Raw genomic sequence first — 19,533 nt, 5'->3', positions numbered from 1 at the left:
TATTCGATATTTCTGCTTACTCTTTATGATTTGTGTCAAGTTATACCACATACCCTTAGAATTACGTACAAATTCAACTCTATCCATTTTTCGGGTAAACGGTAATAATATTCATGTAACAAAAAATTCGATAAAATTGAACCAATCCAAATCGATATAATTGGTTTGGTTTTCCATGTACATCCCTAATTCAAAGTACTCTTTCTTTTATATTCATACTAGGTCATTTCACTCGGTAAAGAAGTTCCATACGAAATGTTTTGATTCAATCACTGTATGTTTTTTGTGGAAAAATGTTCACGGTCAGAATTCTTCAAAAACAAGTCGTGTAAGTTATCTCATCTATTTAATAAATAATTTTAACTAAAGTCAATTCTTTGAAAACAATCCCAGAATAATTCTCCCAAAACTACCAAAATTAACTAGACATAAAGACATGTTGATTTCTTTGCAACGACCAGACCGATTGTCACGACCCAGAATCTCATCTTCGGGATCGTGATGATGCCTAACATTTCACTTGCTAGACAAGCCAACGTTAGCTAGATTACTTAACCAATTTTAGAAATCCAAAATAAAACATTAATAAAAATAAACCAAAATAGTCTGAAATGGAATAATAGAATACTAATGACGATATCTAAACATCTCCCAGAATTCGGAGTCACGTATACATGAGCAACTAGAGTACTACACATATGGTTTGAAGCAAGTATAACTATTTGAGACTAGATAAACAGTAGAATAGATAAAGAAGGGGACTTCAGGGTTGCAGACACCATGCAACTATATCTCAAGTCCCCAAATGTAGCTGAATCCGAGCAGAATACCACTAGATACCGTTGGGATCAATAGCAGTATCTGTACAAGAAGTGCATAAGAGTAACATGAGTAAACCCGACCCAATATACTCCGTAAGTGTCGGGCCTAACCTCGACGAGGTACTGATGCAGCTATGACTAGACACCTACATAAAATTATGTACAGATATATACATAAAGCAACAAAATTACAAGTAGAACAATTAAAATATTAAATGGGAGGGGACATGCGAAACAAGGAATATCATAAGAACGGCAAGTATGAAATCACCAAATAAAATCTTTCCAAAATGAGCAACATTGTGACCAAGTAATTCACCAATCCGGGAATTAAATAAGTCAATGAAATAAAGATGGTATGGCATCACCCTTCGTGCTTTTTCTCTCATCCTCACCATGCAATATCATAAATAAAGATGACACGGTATTACTCTTCGTGCTTTTACTCTCAACCTCACATGATATGATAAATGATGATAAGAAATCATATGCACGACATCACCCTTCATGCTTTAATCCTTACAATCTCTCAAATAGATGATAATGTATACAAATAAGGTACAGCAACACCCTTCGTGCATTTCACTCTTCCTTACCAACCAACAATACAAATCCGAGTTAACAATGCAAGGCGAGAAGCAAATTCACTTCAATTATAGTGCCATGATAACAAATTCAACTTTCAACATTACCAACATTTTTAAAATAAACAACAAATATGAGGCGAATAATTAAAGAAGCCATAATCTAACCTAAGCATGAAAAATATAGTCAATGGAACAGTCTAATACAAGGAAACAACATCCACCCGCATGCTTTGACCCAATGACAATGCATATATACTCGTCACCTCATATATACGTCATCCTCACACATATTACACGTAGAAAATAGACCAACAAGACCTAATCGCTCAAGTCAAGGTTAACCACGATACTTATTTCACTCCACAAACAAATTAAGGCATAGCCGCAGATTATTCTTTATAATTAGCCTCCAAACTAATCAAATCTAACTAAATATAGTCCAAATAATTCAAATTAGGCTTTAGAAACTACCCACGAGTGAAAAAGATTCAATCTTTAATGATTTTAAAAAAATTCTACAAAAGTCAACCCCGGGTCCGCTTGTTCAAAACTCGAGATTAAGACCAAAACCCAATTATCCATTCACCCCCGAGCCTGGTTATGTGATTACTTCCGAAATCCGACCTCAATTTGAGGTCTATATTTCAATTTCTCAAAATTCTCAATTTCTACCTAAATTTCTAATTTCTACCATAAAAAATCTTTGATTAAAGGTTAAAATCAATGGGTGATTATGGAAATATAATAAAACAAGTTAAAATTTACTAACCAGTGAAGTTGGGATGAAAAACCTCTTTAAAATTGCCTCTAGCCGAGCTCTAACTTGAAAATGGTGAAAAATGACTAAAATCCCGACTTTGAAATATTTTAATACATGGGCGTCAGGTATTCTTCGCGTTCGCGATGCACCTGATGCGTTCGCAAAGAACACTGGTGAAATAGCCATCGGGACCGAGGACACCTTCACGCGTTCGTGAAGAGATCCCCAGCCTATCCTTCGTGTTCGCAACCAGTGTGTCGCGTTCGCGTTGAAGAATAACCCATGCCTTCTCCCAGATTCCACAAGCCTTCGCATTCGCGAGAGGAGGGACGCGTTCGCGAAGGGTAAACCCCCCATTGCTTCACGTTCGCGACCCAGTCCCCCCGTTCGCAAAGAACAAATTCCACCCCAGCCCAATTTCCCCTTCGCGATCGCGAGAGTAGCTTCGCGATCGCGAAGCAGAAAGCACCAGACATCAGTAACAACTAAAAATCAGCAAATGTTTAAGTCCAAAATGGTCCGTAGCTTATCCGAAACTCACTCGAGTGCCCCAGGCTCTAAACCAAACATGCACATAAGTGTAATAACATCATATGAACTCTCTCTCGCGATCAAAATACCAAAATAACATCTAGAACTATGAATTAGATATCAAAATGCATGATATTTTAATGAACACTCAAGAACTTCTAAAATCACAACTGAGCGTCCGAATCCTATCAAATCAACTCCGATTTGCAGACAAGTTTCAAATATCAAAATGGACCTATACCAAGTCCCAAAATCAGAATCTGAACCCGGTAGCCATTAAGTTAACCTATGGTTAAACCTAGGAGATTTTCAAACTTTAGAATTACTAGCTTTCGACAAAACAAGCTAAATCAACCTAGGGACCTCCGAATTCGATTTCAGGCATACGCCTAAGTTTCTCGATACGGATCCACCGGGATTGTCAAAATACTGATCCAATATTATTTACACAAAATGTTGACCACAGTCAACTCAAGTTATATTTAAAGCTAAAATCATATTTTCTTCAAATTTTTATGTAAAAACTTTCTGAAAAAAGACACAAACTATGCACGCAAATCGAGAAATATCAAATAGAGCTAATAGAGGTCTCAAAATAGGAAAATAAGGACTAGTACTCAAAATTACATTTTGGGTCATCACATCCTCTGACTCTAAAAGAAGCATTCGTCCTCGAACCAACATAGAAAAGTACCTGGACTGGTGAAAAGGTGTGGGTATCTACTCCGCATATCGGACTCAGACTCCTACATAGCTACCAATCCCGCCACAACAGTTTCACTTCAAGGTGAAATGACTCCTGCAGTACTATACATTTCCCTAAGGCGCCTAGCCTTTAGTTCTTCGATCATCTGACCTCTCCGTTGCACTTTCACTGAACGAAAACTCTTTGACCTCAACTATCGAATCTGCCTGGATGGAATAGCCACCAGATCCTCCTTATATGCTAAATTCTCATCAAGTTGAACCGTGTTGAAGTCCAAAATATGCGAGTTGTCCTCGTGATACTTCCAAAGCATGGAAAGGTAGAATACCAGATGTACTGCAGATAGGCTAGGAGGCAATGCAAGCTTGTAGGACAGCTCACCAACTCTCTCAAGGATCTTGAACTAATACTTAGGGCTCAACTTTTCCTTCTTCCCAAACCTCATCACACCCTTCATGGGTAAAACTCTGAGCAAAACTCTCTCTCCTACTATATAAGCTATATCGGGAACCTTCATGTCTGCATAACTCTTATGCCTAGACTGAGCCGTATGGAGTCGATCCCAAATCAACTTCACCTTCTCCATAGCATCGCAGACCAAATCGGTGCCCAATAACTTAGCCTCTTTGGGCTCAAACTAACCAATCGACGAACGACATCGCGTCCTATATAAGGCCTCACACAACGTTATATGAATACTCGACTGGTAGCTGTTTTTGTAGGCAAACTCTGCAAGAGGTAAGAACTAGTCCATTGAACCTCCGAAATCCATAACACAAGCACGTAACATGTCCTCTTAGATGTGAATGGTGCACTCGGATTGTCCGTCCGTGTGAGGATAAAACGTTGTGCTCAGCTCAACCCGCATTCCGAACTCACGCTGAGGATAAAATATTGTGCTTTAATCCTAACAATCTCTCAAATAGATGATAATGTATGCAAATAGGTGCGGCAACACCGTTCGTGCATTTCACTCTTCCTCACCAAGCTACAATACAAATTCTAGTTAACAATGCAAGGCGGGAAAATAATACACTTCAATTACTGTGCCATGATAACAAACTCAACGTTCAAATTACCAACATCTTAAAATAAACAACAAATACGTGGTGAATAATTAAAGAAGTCATTATCCAACCTAAGCATGGAAAACATAGTCAATAAAACAATCTAATACAAGAAAACAGCATCCACCCGCATGCTTTGACCAAATAGCAACACATATGTACTCGTCACCTCACATATACATCATCCCTACACATATTACACGTAGAAAATAGACCAACATGACCTAATTCCTAAAGTCAAGGTTAACCATGATACTTATCTCACTCCGCAAATAAATCAATTCACAACCACGACCTTTCCTTTAGAATTAGCCTCCAAATGAATCAAATCTCACCAAATATAGTCCAACTAATTCAAATTAGGCTTTAGAAACTACCCATGAGTGAAAAAGATTCAGTCTTTAATGATTTTAAAAAAAGTTAACAAAAGTCAACCCCGGACTTGCTTGGTCAAAACCCGAGATTCTTACCAATGCCCAAATAGCCATTCACCCCCAAGCCCGGTTATGTGATTAGTTTCGAAATGCGACCTTAATTTGAGGTCTAAATCTCAATTTCTAAAAATCTCTAATTTCTACCTAAATCCCTAATTTCTAACGTGAAAAATCTTAGATTAAAGGCTAAACTCAATGGGCGATTATGGAAATATAATAAAATAAGTTAGAATTTACTAATCAGTGAAGTTGGGATGAAAAACCTCTTCAAAAGGTCGAGTTCTAACTTGAGAATTGCAAAAAATGATGAAAATCCCGACTTTGAAATGGTTTAATAAAATGATGAAAATCCCGACTTTGAAATGTTTTAATATCTGGGCATCATGTGTTCTTCGTGTCTCGAAGCACCTGACACATTCACGAAGAATACTGGCAAAATGGCCATCGCGATCGTGAACTCCTTCACGCATTCGTGAAGAGATCCCAAGGCTGACCACCACGTTCGTGACCGGTGTGTTGTGTTTGCGTAGAAGGATGCCCCATGCCTACCCCCAGATCCCACAAGCCTTCGCGTTCGCGAGAAGAGCGACAGGTTCGTGAAGGGTAAACCCCCCACTTCTTCGCGTTCGTCACCAAGTCCTCGCGTTCACGAAAAATGAATTCCACCCCAACCCAATTTCCCTTTTGCGATCGCGAAGCACAAAGCACAAGACATCAATAACAGCTGAAAACCAGCAAATTTCTAAGTCCAAAATGGTCCGTAGCCTATCAGAAACTCACCTGAGCCCTCAGACTCCAAACTAAACATACACATAAGTGTAATAAAATCATATGGACTAGCTCGCGCGATCAAAACACAAAAATAACAGTTGGAACTATGAATTAGACATCAAAATACATGAAATTTTAAAGAATACATAAGAACTTCTAAAATCACAACTGAGTGTCTGAATCTTATCAAATCAACTTCGATTTGCACCAAATTTTGCAGACATGTTTCAAATAGCAAAACGGGCCTATACCAAGCCCAAAAATCAAAATCCAAACTCGGTAGCCATGAAGTTAACCTACGATCAAACCTAGAAAATTTTCAAACTTTCAAATTACTAACTTTTAACAAAACAAGTGAAATCAACCTAGGGACCTCAGAATTCAATTTCGGGCTTATGTCCAAGTCTAAAATCACGATACAGACCCATCGGGATTGCTGAAATACCGATCCAGAGTCGTTTATACAAAATATTAGTCGTAGTCAACTCAAGTTATTTTTAAAGCCAAAAATCATATTTATTCAAATTTTTATGTAAAAACTTTTCGGAAAAAGATACGGATTGCACATGAAAATAGAGCTAATAGAGGCCTCGAAATATGAAAATAAGGGCTAGTATTCAAAACGACCTATCGGGTCGTCACACAGGTCCTTTTTAAGCTCTGACGTGTTGTTCAGCTGTTTGAAGCCTTGAGTAGCTTCACTTTAAGTATATGAGAGCCATCTACTTTGGAGTGTGAGTGGTGGGAGTCTGTGCTCCTCCCACAGCCTGAGAGATAGTTGTGCCACCAAAAATGCACCGATGTGATCCATGCTCTCCATGAGGCCCACCAAGCAGACTAATGCTTCATGAAGTACGGGGGTGGCTATAAATCCCTCCGGGACCTGAGTGGTCCCAACTGGTGCAGTCTGAACTGGGGTCTCCTCATCATGATCAATCTGAGGCTCTATAGTGGGTGCTTCTACACAAGTTCTATGCTGGGCTCTGCCTTTGCCTCGGCCCTTGCCCCTACCTTGATAGTGGCTGCAATAAGGGGCTCCAACTTCTGCCTAGATATAGATGTTGTGCATGTTGTCACCATCTGTGAGAGAACAATGAATGGAATGATTCGAACATCAAAGATAGAATAAAATCGCACGATAGAGAAAGAAAGAAGTTAAATTTTCCAAAAGCTATATAGCCTCTCGAAGATAAGTATAAATGTCTCTATAGCGAACCTCTAGACTCGACTAAGCTTGCTCATGACTCGTGAACCTAGGAAACCTAGGCCTCCGATACCAACTTGTCACGACCCGGAATCCCATCCTCGGGACCATGATGGCGCCTACCATTCACTTGCTAGGCAAGCAAATGTTAGCTATATTACTTAACCAATTTTAACATTCCAAAATAAAACATTAATAAAAATAAATTAAAATAGCAGAAATGGCATAATTGAATATGAATGACGATATCTAAACATCTCCCAGAATCCAGAGTTACGAATACATGAAAAACTAGAGTACTACACATATGGTCTTAAGCAAGTACAACTATTTGAGACTCGATAAACAGTAGAATAGATAAAGTATGGGAATTCGGGGTTGCAGACACCGTGCGTCTATATTTCAAGTCTCCAAATGTAGTTGAATCTGAGTAGAACATCACTAGAAGTTGTTGGGATCAATACCAATATCTTCACAAGAAGTGTAGAAGTGTAGTATTAATACAACCGACCTAATGTACTCCGTAAGTGTCGAGCCAAACCTCGACGAAGTAGTGGCGAGGCCATGACAAGACACCTACGTAAAATCCTGTATAGATATATACATAAATCAACAAAATAATGAGTAGAACAATTAAAATATTAATTGGGAGGGGACATGCAAAAAGGGGAATATCATAAGAACGACAAGTATGAAATCACCAAATAATATCTTTCCGAAATAAGCAACATTGTGACCAAGTAAATCACCAATCCAGGAATTAAATATGGAAATGAAATAAAGATGTCACCTCATCACCTTTTATGCTTTTACTCTCGTTCTCACCATGTAATATCATAAATAAAGATCGCACGGCATCACCCTTCGTGCTTTTACTCTCAACCTCACATGATATGATAAATGATGATAAACAACCAAATATAGGGCATCGCCTTTCGTGCTTTAGTCCTCACAATCTCTAAAATAGATGATAATATATATAAATAGGTACGGCAACACCCTTCATGCATTTCATTCTTCCTCACAAAGCAACAATACAAATCCTAGTTAACAATGCAAGGCGGGAAGAAATTTCACTTTAATTAGAGTGCCATGATAACAAACTCAACTTTTAAAATTACCAACATCTTTAAAATAAACAACAAATACGAGGTGAATGATTAAAGAAGTCATTACCTAACCTAAGCATGGAAAACATAATCAATAAAACAATCTAATACAAGGAAACAACATCCACCCGCATGCTTTGACCAAATAGCAACACATATATGCTCGTCACCTCACATATACATCATCCCTACACATATTACACGTAGCAATAGACCAATATGACCTAATCCCTGAAGTCAAGGTTAACCATGATACTTACCTCACTCCGCAACCAAATCAAGGCACAACCACAACTTTTCCTTTAGAATTAGCCTCCAAATGAATCAAATCTCACCAAAGATAGTCCAACTAATTCAAATTAGGCTTTAGAAACTACCTATGAGTGAAAAAGATTCAATCTTTAATGATTTTGAAAAAAGTCAATAAAATTAAAACCTCGAACTCGCTTGGTCAAAACTCGAGATTCTTACCAATGCCCAAATAGCCATTCACCCCCAAGCCCAATTATGTGATTAGTTTCGAAATTCGATCTTAATTTGAGGTCTAAATCTTAATTTCTAAAAATCTCCAATTTCTACCTAAATCTCTAATTTCTAACATAAATAATCTTAGATTAAAGGTTACACTCAATGGGCGATTATGGAAATGTAATAAAACTAGTTAGAATTTACTAACCAGTGAAGTTGGGATGAAAAACCTCTTCAAAAGGTCAAGCTCTAACTTGAGAATGGTAAAAAATGATGAAAATCCCGACATTGAAATGTTTTAATATCTAGGCATCAGGTGTTCTTCGTGTTCGCGAAGCACCTGACACATTTACGAAGAACACTGGCAAAATGTCAATCGCAATCGCAAACTCATTCACGCGTTCGTGAAGAGATCCCTAGGTTGACCTCCGCATTCGTGACCAGTGTGTCGCATTTGCATAGAAGGATACCCCATGCCTGCCCCACTATCCCACAAGCCTTCGCGTTCGCGAGACGAGCGACATGTTCGTGAAGGGTAAACCCCCCACTTCTTCATGCTCGCGTATAAAAAATTCTACCCCAGCAAAATTTCTCCTTCGCGATCGCGAAGCACAAAACACCAGACATCAATAACAGGTGAAAACCAGCAAATTTCTAAGTCCAAAATTGTCTGTAGCCTATCCGAAACTCACCCGAGCCCTCGTGCTCCAAACCAAACATGCATATTAGTGTAATAGTATCATATGGACTTGCTTGCGTGATAAAAACACCAACCTAACACCTGGAACTATGAATCAGACATCAAAATACATGAAATTTTAAAGAAAACTCAACGAACTTCAAAAATCACAACCGAGCGTCCGAATCCTATCAAATCAACTTTGATTTGCACCAAATTTTGTAGACAAGTTTCAAATTGCAAAACGGACATATACCAAGTTCCAAAATCAAAATCCAAACCCGGTAGCCATAAAGTCAACCTACGGTCAAACCTAAAAAAATTTCAAACTTTCAAATTGCTAACTTTCAACAAAATAAGTGAAATCAGCCTAGGGACCTCAAAATTCAATTTCGAGCTTACATCCAATTCCAAAATTACGCTACGGGCCCATCGGGATTGCTAAAATACTGATCCGGAGTCTTTTACATAAAATACTAATCGCAGTCAACTCAAGTTGTTTTTAAAAGCCAAAAATCATAGTTTATTCAAATTTTAACGTAAAATCTTTTCGGAACAAGATACGGACTGCACATGCACATCGAGGAACATCAAATAGAGCTAATAGAGGCCTCAAAATACGAAAATAAGGGCTAGTACTCACAATGACCTATCGGGTCATCACGTCGTTCGGCGGTTTGAAGCCTTGAGTAGCTTCACTTTATGTATTATGACTTGCACGTTTAGTTGGTTTCAATTTTTGAGGAGTTTAAAGTTTATTTGAAAGAATAATTCTCAATTTGAAAGCTTTAGGTTGAAAGAATTTACCAAAATTTGACTTTTGGGTAAAGGACCTTAGAATCGAGATTTGAAGGTTTTAATAGGTTCATATTATCATTTTGGACTTGAGCGTATGTTCGGTTTGAGTATCAGATGGTCCGGGAGGGTTTAGCGTTTAATGTAAAAAGTTGACATTTTGAAGGTTTTAAAGTTTTCTAAGATTGATTTGAAGTGGACTTTGATTTTATCGATGTCCATTTGGGATTATGAGCCTTGGAATAGATTTGTATTATGACTTATGACTTGCACATAAAATTTGGCGTTATTCCGGAATGTTTAAGTATGATTCGGATGCGTTCGACGAAGTTTGAAAGTTAAAATAAGGATTTTGACCGTCAATTCATGATTTTGATGTTATTCGTGATATTTCGAGCCTTTGGATAAGTTTTGATAAGGTATTGAGGCTTGTTGGTATGATTGGACATGGGTCCCGGGGTCCTCGAGTGTGTTTCGGGGTGGTTTCAGACCATTTTTCCTTATTTTGTAACTGCTGGTGCTGGTGTCTGGGGTTGTTCTTCGCGAATGCGAAGGGATACACGCGCTCACTAAGAAGTATTTATGGCAACTGAAATTTTGTCTTTCGCGTTCGCGACAAGGAAATCACGTTCGCGAAGGTGTGGGTCTGAAGTGAATCGCGTTCGCGACAGTTGTTCGCGTTCACGTAGTTTAAGATGGGCCTGAAAGCTTGGCCTTCGCGTTCGTGATTGAGTGATCGCATCCGCGATGAGGTAGCTTGGTGAAGAATCACGTTTAGGAGCCTTGTCTCGCATTCTCTAAGAAGAGTTTTGGAGCTGGAGCAGGTTGTGCTTCGCGAACGTGAGTGTCAGGCTGCGTTCGCGAAGAAGGACGGGCGTGGGCAGACATGTTTAATTTCGGGAATTAGCTCTCATTTATCTTATTTTCCACTTGGGTGGCCGAATTTGGGGAGCTATATTGAGGAGAGGTTTCATCAAGCAATATAAGGTAAGTGATTCCTACTTGTTGTAAGTTAAATACATGGATTATGTATGGATTTAAATATGAAATTTTGTAGAAATTGTGAGATTTTGGAAGAAATCCTAGAATTTTGTATTTTTGGATTTTGACCATGAATTTGGACATGAAATAGGAATAAATTATATATTTGACTTTGTGGTGTTATGAGTAATGATTATCTTCAAATATTTTCGGAATCCAGGCACGTGGGCCCGGGGGTTGACTTTATTAACTTTTTGGGCGAATTTGGAAATTGTTATAAATTATTAAATTTAGATTATTGGAGTATATTGTGACTGGTCTGCACGTTATTTCGGCTAGTTTTGGATCGTTTTGCATTGGTTGAGGTGTTAGAGAGGCAATAGAGCCGGTTATCTGAATTCGGAGCGAGGTAAGTCTCCCGTCTAACCTTGTGAGGGAAAATTTATCCCATGGGTATTAAATTATTATATGTCACTAGTTGTGGGTGCTACTTGCGTACGAGGTGATGAGAGTCCGTACGTAGCTAAACGCATACTTATATCCGGGTAGATTTAGGACTTTATCGTGTAATATTTAAATTATTTAAACTCAATTTGCTAGTTTAAATACTTGAATTTATAAGTAAAATTTGATTTGGGTTTATGTTAGGCCCACATGTATCACCTTGAGTTGTTTAGCGAGATATTTGATTGATGGCAAAGGTCATGTTTACTTTACGCTCCCGTTCTTATGTTGTAAGCACCTGACCTGTAATTCGATAAGTTTCTTCATTTCCTGTGGATCGGGCCGTACGCCTCGACAGTATATTGAGATACATTTATGGTTCGTGCCAGTCGACCCTCGGTAATGTACACACTATTATGGATCGGGTCATACGACCTCAGCGTAATTCGTGCGCAATACTACTAGGAGTCCGAGTATTAATGATATTTTTCTTTAATTGAGACCTGACATGTATATGATATTCTTTATAGATTTAAGATAGCACTTGATATATCTTATCTGTTAAGATAATATACGAGATGTTGAGAGATTTATATTGTCACTAATGTTGGAGGGTTTTTACTAGTTACAGTTCTTACCTCATTATTGCTGTTGTGTTTTATATTCATTTATAATTTAATATATATTGATTTATTGGACCACTAGTAAGTGTCGATGTCGACCCCTCGTCACGACTTCTCCAGGGTTAGGCTAGATACTTACTTGGTATGCGTTGATTTACGTACTCATGCTATACTTCTGCACTGATTTTGCAGGTATGTATTTTGGTAGTTATCTTGGCGCATTGACGTAGTTACTAGGGGGACTTTATGGTGAGCTGCATCCTATGTCACGATTCGCAGCATACCGAGTCTCCATCATGTCCATTTATTTTATTCTGTCTATTTTATATTCCTGATAGATGTTGTAGTAGTATTGTATTGTCCTAGTAGATGCTCATATACACGTGACACCTGATTTTGGGATATTCTAGTAGATGTTAATGGTTTTGCATTAATATTGTCACCTTTTTATTTTATATCTTACTAATATTATATGTATCCATGATTTTAAATGCATTAATTTCTTTATTTAATAAAACTTATAATTTCAAAAGTAATAAAATGAACAATTATTTAGATAGTTCATTGTTGACTTGCCTAACGACGACGTTGAACGCCATCATGGCCTATAGTGGATTTTGGGTCGTGACATTCTTATACAAGTGTCACGTAAATGAGATGATAATCAAAAGCACATTTTTGTGATACAAGAAAATTTAAAATATATATATATATATATATATATATATATATATATATATATATATATATATATATATATATATATATATATCTTAAACAATAGATTTTTTTTTAAAAATGTCTTGAAACAATAACATAACAATAATTCAAAATTCTTTATAAAAAGAAACTTTAAATTTATGAATACTCCTAGTTAATTAGTGAAATGTTGATTTAAGTTTAATCTTTTCCAAGCCTTTCTTAAGTTTTTAAGATTTGTATCGTGGCAATGTAACAAATATTTCACTTGGGGATAGCGATTCTACATTCAAAGTTTTCTTTCCAAAAGCTCTTAGAATATACTAAACGTACGTTTCTGATACCAAGTCCTTTTCAGTATATGATAGCCATTATGTACAATTTTGGAAGGAATAGCCCTTTATCTTTTATAAATTCCCTCAATTGGTACTGTTAGTACTAGCAATATTTAAGAAAGAACGCTGCGTACAAAGGGGGGACAATGTGGATAAGTTTAAATAAGCTTAAATTATCTTCTAAGCAAAAGCTAAAGGGGACCAAAAGGCTTTTACATGAACGGTAAACCTGATCAAGAATTAGAGTTACCCTTTTAATAAATAGACCTTCCGTGCATATTCTGTTTCCAATTCCCAATTGATGTTCATTAATTAGAATTAGAAATGTACTATACTAGAATAAAGTAGTCAGTAGCCTTGATCATTGAGGACCAAACACTTCAATATCTTTTGGATAAGAGATCAAGGAAGAAGGCATAAAACCCCCTAAACTATGAGTATTAGTGTATATAGGGAAGAAGTCTTGGGTATCAAGTGTGAGGGAGTGTGGCAGGTAGGTTGCTGTTTTTCTTCAAATTAATAAGAAGTTCGAGATGGAACTTATATATTACTTGGTCTATAATACTTGGAACAAATAATTTGTTACCCATAATACCTTGGTCTATATTACTCAATTTTACAAATCTAATCTATTTGTTCTTTATCGCATGTCAATCAAAATAACTAATGTAATGTAGTAAACAAAAATTAATAGCAAAACATTAAATTGTCTTAAGTACAGTGTCACGACCCAAAATCCACTAAAGGTCGTGATGGCGCCTAACATTGCCGTCAGGCAAGCCAACAGTAATTGATCAACTTAATTACCCATCTTATTATTTTAAAATTATAATTTTTATTAATTAAATAGTATGAAATAGAGTATACAGGGCAAAACGATAATATTTACGTGAACTACAATGATGAACGACCAATAGGAACCCCCAAAACCCAGTGTCACAAGTGCATGAGCATCAACTAGGAAATATAATAAAATACAACATCTGTCTGGAATACAAATTATACATGGAAATATAAATAACTCTGATGGAGACTCTGCATGCTGCGGATCGTAATATGGAATGCAGCTCACGGTAAAGTCCCCCCAATAGCCGCGCCTTTACGCCAAAAGACCACCAGTACATATATGTATCTATACAATAAGTGCAGCAAGTGCAGCATGAGTACGTAAATCAATGCATACCCAGTAAGTATCTAGCCTAACACCAGAGAAGTAGTGACGAGAGATCGACATCGACACGTACTAGTGGACCAATAAGACAGATACAGTAAAAGTAAACAGATGTGAGTCAAAGTAAGTAAACGAAATAAACAGGTATAAATACGTGGTACAATCCTCCTCTCGACAATAAACTCAAGCTCTCAATTAGTAGTTACCTCCTCAACCGGAGCATATATATATATATATATATATATATATATATATATATATATATATATATATATATATATATATATATATATATATATATATATATATATATATATATAATGGACCTCACCAGATAGGTCGTCACAATCCAAATCAGAAAAACTCGCAGATACACTGGTTTCTTGTCAAATATTACGCACGATTTCGTAAGAGTATTTTATTGAAATGTCGAGGCATACGGCCCAATCCCATCATATTGTGTGCACTGTCGAGGGTCGAACGCTACGAACCATAGATACATCTATTATACTGCCGAGGCAAACGACCCGCTCGCATGAGAGTGTGGTACATAATCCTGCCGAGGCGAATGGCCTGATCCCATTAGAGTAAGAAGCTTTAACGGGTTCTTGACCCCACTCACGAATAAATATGTGAGATATAAATTTTAAGAGAAAACACATAGCACGTGAGAAATTCATAAGATGAGTACAATTATTCCACGGCTAATCATGAAACCCATCAAATCTCTACGCAAGTCAAATTATCACTCTACGTAAGTCTAGGTCTCAAGTCGTAACGTAAAATAAAGGAATTTAATAGGTAAGGAACAACTCAAATAGTACAATTATAGCATGGCGGGAACCTAAGTCTACCCGGATATAATACGAATCTAGCTACGTATGGACTCTTGTCACCTCGTGCGTAGGTAGCCCCCGCAACAAGTAGCACAGATCAAATACATCACCTAGGGGTAGTTCCCCCTCACAGAGTTAGACAAGAAACTTACCTCGCTCCGAAATCTATAGCCGACTCCAACGCCACTCTAACACTTCAAACCGATGCTCGTCTCTCCAAAACTAGTCAAATAATGTGCAAATCCATAAATATATACTCTATTACCCATAATTAATCAATATATAATAATTTCCAACTCCGCTTGAAAAGTCGATAAAGTCAACCCGCGGGCCACGTGCCCGGATTCCGAAAATATTTGAAGATAATCATTACTCATAACACCACGAACTCAAATACATAATTTATTCCTAATTCCATTTCTAATTTCGTGGACAAAATCCAAAAATACCAAATTCTAAGTTTTCTACCAAAATTTCACAATTTTTACTAATTTTTATGTTTAAATCCTTACAGAAGCCATGTATTTATCTTACAATAGGTGGGAATAATTTACCTTGCCATAGATGATGAAAATCTCCCCTTGAAACTCTCTAAGAATCGCCCAAACCAAGAGAGAAATGAGTGAAATGAGCAAAACCATGATTTTTAAAACAACCTGCCCAATTGATTTTCCGTACCTGCAGAACTTCTTGCGCTTCTGCGGCTCCGCACATGCGGAAAAATCCATCGCAGGTGCGGTTCTCTCCAAGCCAAGCAAATTCGCTTCTGCGGACCAAATTTTGCTCCTGCGCTCCCGCACTTGCGAAGACCTTTCGCTTATATGACCCCAACTGTCCAGCTCGTTTTCCGCTTCTGCGGTGCATCCTTCGCATCTGCGGGCTCACAAATGCGAAAATATCCTCGCATCTCCAGCCATCCCAACTCAGTCCAAATGTCGCTTTTTCGACCACAATGACGCACCTGCGGCCTTTTCCACGCAAGTGCGATTGTACCAGATCCCAGTTGCCTCAGCACTTCTCCCAAGTCCAAACTCGATTCGTTTCTAATCTGATTCGCACCCGTGACCCCGTTCAAACATACTGACACATCCCAAAGCATGATACGGACTTAGTCGAAGCCTCAAATCACGTAAAACAACATCCAAATTGTGAATCGATGGCCAAAACCTTTCTTTCAACTTTCCAACCTTCAAACTTCGCCGAACACGTCCGAATTGCACTTAATCATCCCGGAATGACGCGAAACTTTACGTGCAAGTCACAAATCATGATACGAACCTATTCCAAGGCTCGAAACTCCAAACGGACATCGATTACACCAAAATTCATTTCAAGTCAAACTCAAGAAATTCTTAAACTTCCAAAATGCCAACCTTCCATAATAAGTGCTGAAATACTTTCGGTCCACTCGATACTCAACCCGAATATACGCCCAAGTCCGAAATCATCATACGAACCTATTGGAACCTTCAAATCCCGATTCCGAGATCGTTTACTCAAAAATCAAACTTTAATCACTTCTTCCAACTTAAACCTTCCGAAATTAGAATTGTCTTTCTAAATCAATTCTGAACTTCTCGAAATTCAATTTCGACCACACGTACAAGTCATGGAACATGAAGTGAAGTTACTTAAAGCCTTAAACCGTCGAACGACGCGCTAGAGGTCAAAACGACCGGTCGAGTCGTTACATAAAGAACCATTTTAAGAGTAAATTTAAAGTGAAGTAAATCAAATATGAGATTTATGAATAAATATATCTTGTTATCTCTTCTAAAACTGATCTTTTTTAGAATTTTCCATATAGTTTTAAAATCCGTGTTACAAAATACTGCTAAAAACAAATAAGATATGACAAAAAATAAGAAAAAGTTAACTAACCAAAATCTAGAATTAATATTTTTATTTTACTCTAATGACATAACTTGTTGGGATGCATTTTATATAAAAGTATTCTTTTATAAGGAGAACGAAAATAAAAAGACATAAAATAGCGTTACTCATTTTAAAATGATGATTTTAATACTTTGCATATATTTGATCTCTTATATGTCAAACGTCTTATTTTTAATTTTTTTATATTCCATCATATAAATTGGAACAAAGATAGTACTAGACATTAGTATTTAATAAGACAACTATTAATACTACGGAATGTGCGATATCATATTATTAATGAATAACATAGCTATCATATCATTCATTATGTCAACAACAAAGAAATTCCCACAGCTGTAGACATAGGCATTCTTGTTTTTTTTTTTCCGGGTAAACTAGATATATTAATATATTAAAGGCATTCTGACTCTTACAGTATTACTCCACACTTGAAATAGCTAGCAAGCTCTCTTGATGGAAGACATTGTTTTCTGACTACTGCTTCATCCGTACTAGTACAGTTTTAAGTTTACCCAACAGACTTCATCAAAATTAATTACTCCTACATTACAAGAAAAGGGACTTCTCACCTATAGACTATAGAGAGAGTCCATACACCAAGTTTATATGGGTGTATTCATTTTGAAGAAGTTACTCAAAACATGAAAACAATTTCCCTTGACTTCTAAAATTATAATTTTGATTTTTGAGAAGTCAAAGCTCAGTGTTTTCAATAAAAGTAAAGTAACTTCCTTTTTTGCTGAAAGGAAGAAAACAGAAATACAAGTACTTACTTGTTCACATCCAAACGCACGTCCTTTCCAAAAACTGTTTCTCAAAGGGAGGGAAAAAAAAAAGTCCAAATGCAAAACCCACTTAACTTGTAGTAATAGTGGTTCCGTTATTCTAGTTCTGGACTGTACATTGGGGCCATAGTTTAAGGATAGCTCCAGAGACTATCTGCATCAGAATTTTCAGGTGATTCATCGTAAGATGTTGACTGATGCATCCTTGGCGGGCTAACAAGCATTGCCTCTGCCATTTCGTCCAGCAATTTCGGCATTCCGAAAATTTCCTCTTCATCCACAAACTCAGTTTGTCCCTGTGCTGCTATAGTGCCTTCATAATTTCTAGTTTCAGGCAGCACCTCAGTACTGCTTTCTGAAATTGGAGGTGCTCTAGCAGCAGCAGCACGAATGTCCACGGCCGAAAGAGAAGCCGGGACGGGGTACGAGTAAGCGGAATCTGGGAAATTTAAGGGCGCATCAGGGCCTTTTAATGCCAGAGCTGCAACGTCATACGCAGCAGCAGCCATCTCAGGAGTGGAGAAGGTACCTAGCCAAATACGCGTAGTTTTCCGAGGCTCGCGAATTTCAGACACCCATTTTCCGTTCCTTTGCCGAATTCCTCGAAAATTCGGATGCCTACGAGGTGATAGTACATTACCACAAGCAGAGCCAGTGGGGGAGAAGTTTTCTGTAGGGGAAGGATTGTCGCTTGGGGTAACGTTAAAGAAATGATCAGCCATGCAATATTACAAGTAATGGAGTTATTGCTACTTAGGCTTCTTTGGATATTGGATGATTGTGAGAGAGAATTTGGGCTATTTTAAGGTTGGACAGTAAGCGTGGGAAAGTCGCGGATCACCTGCTCATGTTAAAACCCAATAAAGGCATTTGTTTTTGACATGTGCTGGCTTTGGAGCGCACACGTAATTGGGGCAAGCTAATAACTTAGCTGTTAAATGTGAAGCATAGCCTATTTCTAAATCAGGTACTTATGTCAGGCCATGTTTGCTTATGTCGCACCAGGTGCCAACATCGCAGCTTGAAATTTTTAGTCTAAGTCGTCATATGAAATTTTAGCCAATGGAAAGCTAGAACTAGACGCGTTATAAACACCTTATGATGTCCATTTAATGTCTTATCACAATATTTTTTGATGGGGTCTTGCCCTAAACGGAATGAATTGTTGACCATTTTTAATATATAAATAGACTTAAAAAAGGATATCGTATTGTCGCTGGGACCCTCACATCTTCAGGAATTTGCCTACCAAAACATCTATAGTTCACTTGCTTCAATAAGAGTCTGAACTTTGGTTCTGTGCGAAAAATAAATAAGACAATGAACTTTTACGCGAAAAGCTTCCTTATTTAAAAAGTAATAACCACGACTCAACTCTAGAATTTCTCTCATAAAACTTTTCGAGCGGAGGTTATAATGCTTTTGATGGTTAACAAACATTTGCAAAAGAATCACATCCCTTGAAATCTACTGATCAGAAGCTGAAAACTATTTTGTAGTGCAAGTTGGGTTGAGCTGGACAAAACAATTTGTACTGACAGTCGAATTTCTTCAATATGCTAATAATTGGGGAAATTCGTGGTCCAACGGGATTCATTAATTATGAAAATAATTACATGAAATGGAAAAGCATGTGAATGAGTCTTTTAAGGAGATAAATAGAATCATTTAGGATTTCTTTTCTTTAGGAGGTAACCGAATTATTTTAGGTTTTAGAGCTAAAGTTGGTCGGCCAACCTCACTTCTATGTAAAGTATCACGTTGCTTCTATTTGAGGTTAACACTTCTATCGTTATTCACACAGTTTCAAAGAATTCTCCAAACTAAA

General features: G+C 37.4%; 1 protein-coding gene across 1 annotated transcript; it reads right to left on the bottom strand.

The window, feature by feature from the left end:
* Positions 1–17,268: 17,268 nt before the first annotated feature.
* Positions 17,269–18,492, bottom strand: LOC107794326 (ethylene-responsive transcription factor ERF025-like). Its single transcript, XM_016616808.2, has one exon. The coding sequence runs from the start codon at positions 18,425–18,427 to the stop codon at positions 17,837–17,839; it is 591 nt and encodes a 196-aa protein (XP_016472294.1). The 5' UTR covers positions 18,428–18,492; the 3' UTR covers positions 17,269–17,836.
* Between the last annotated feature and the right edge of the window lie 1,041 nt (positions 18,493–19,533).

The sequence above is a fragment of the Nicotiana tabacum genome, chromosome 13, assembly GCF_000715075.1.
Source record: "Nicotiana tabacum cultivar K326 chromosome 13, ASM71507v2, whole genome shotgun sequence".
In the NCBI taxonomy this organism is placed as follows: Eukaryota; Viridiplantae; Streptophyta; class Magnoliopsida; order Solanales; family Solanaceae; genus Nicotiana; species Nicotiana tabacum.
This window is presented reverse-complemented; position numbering and strand designations above follow the sequence as displayed.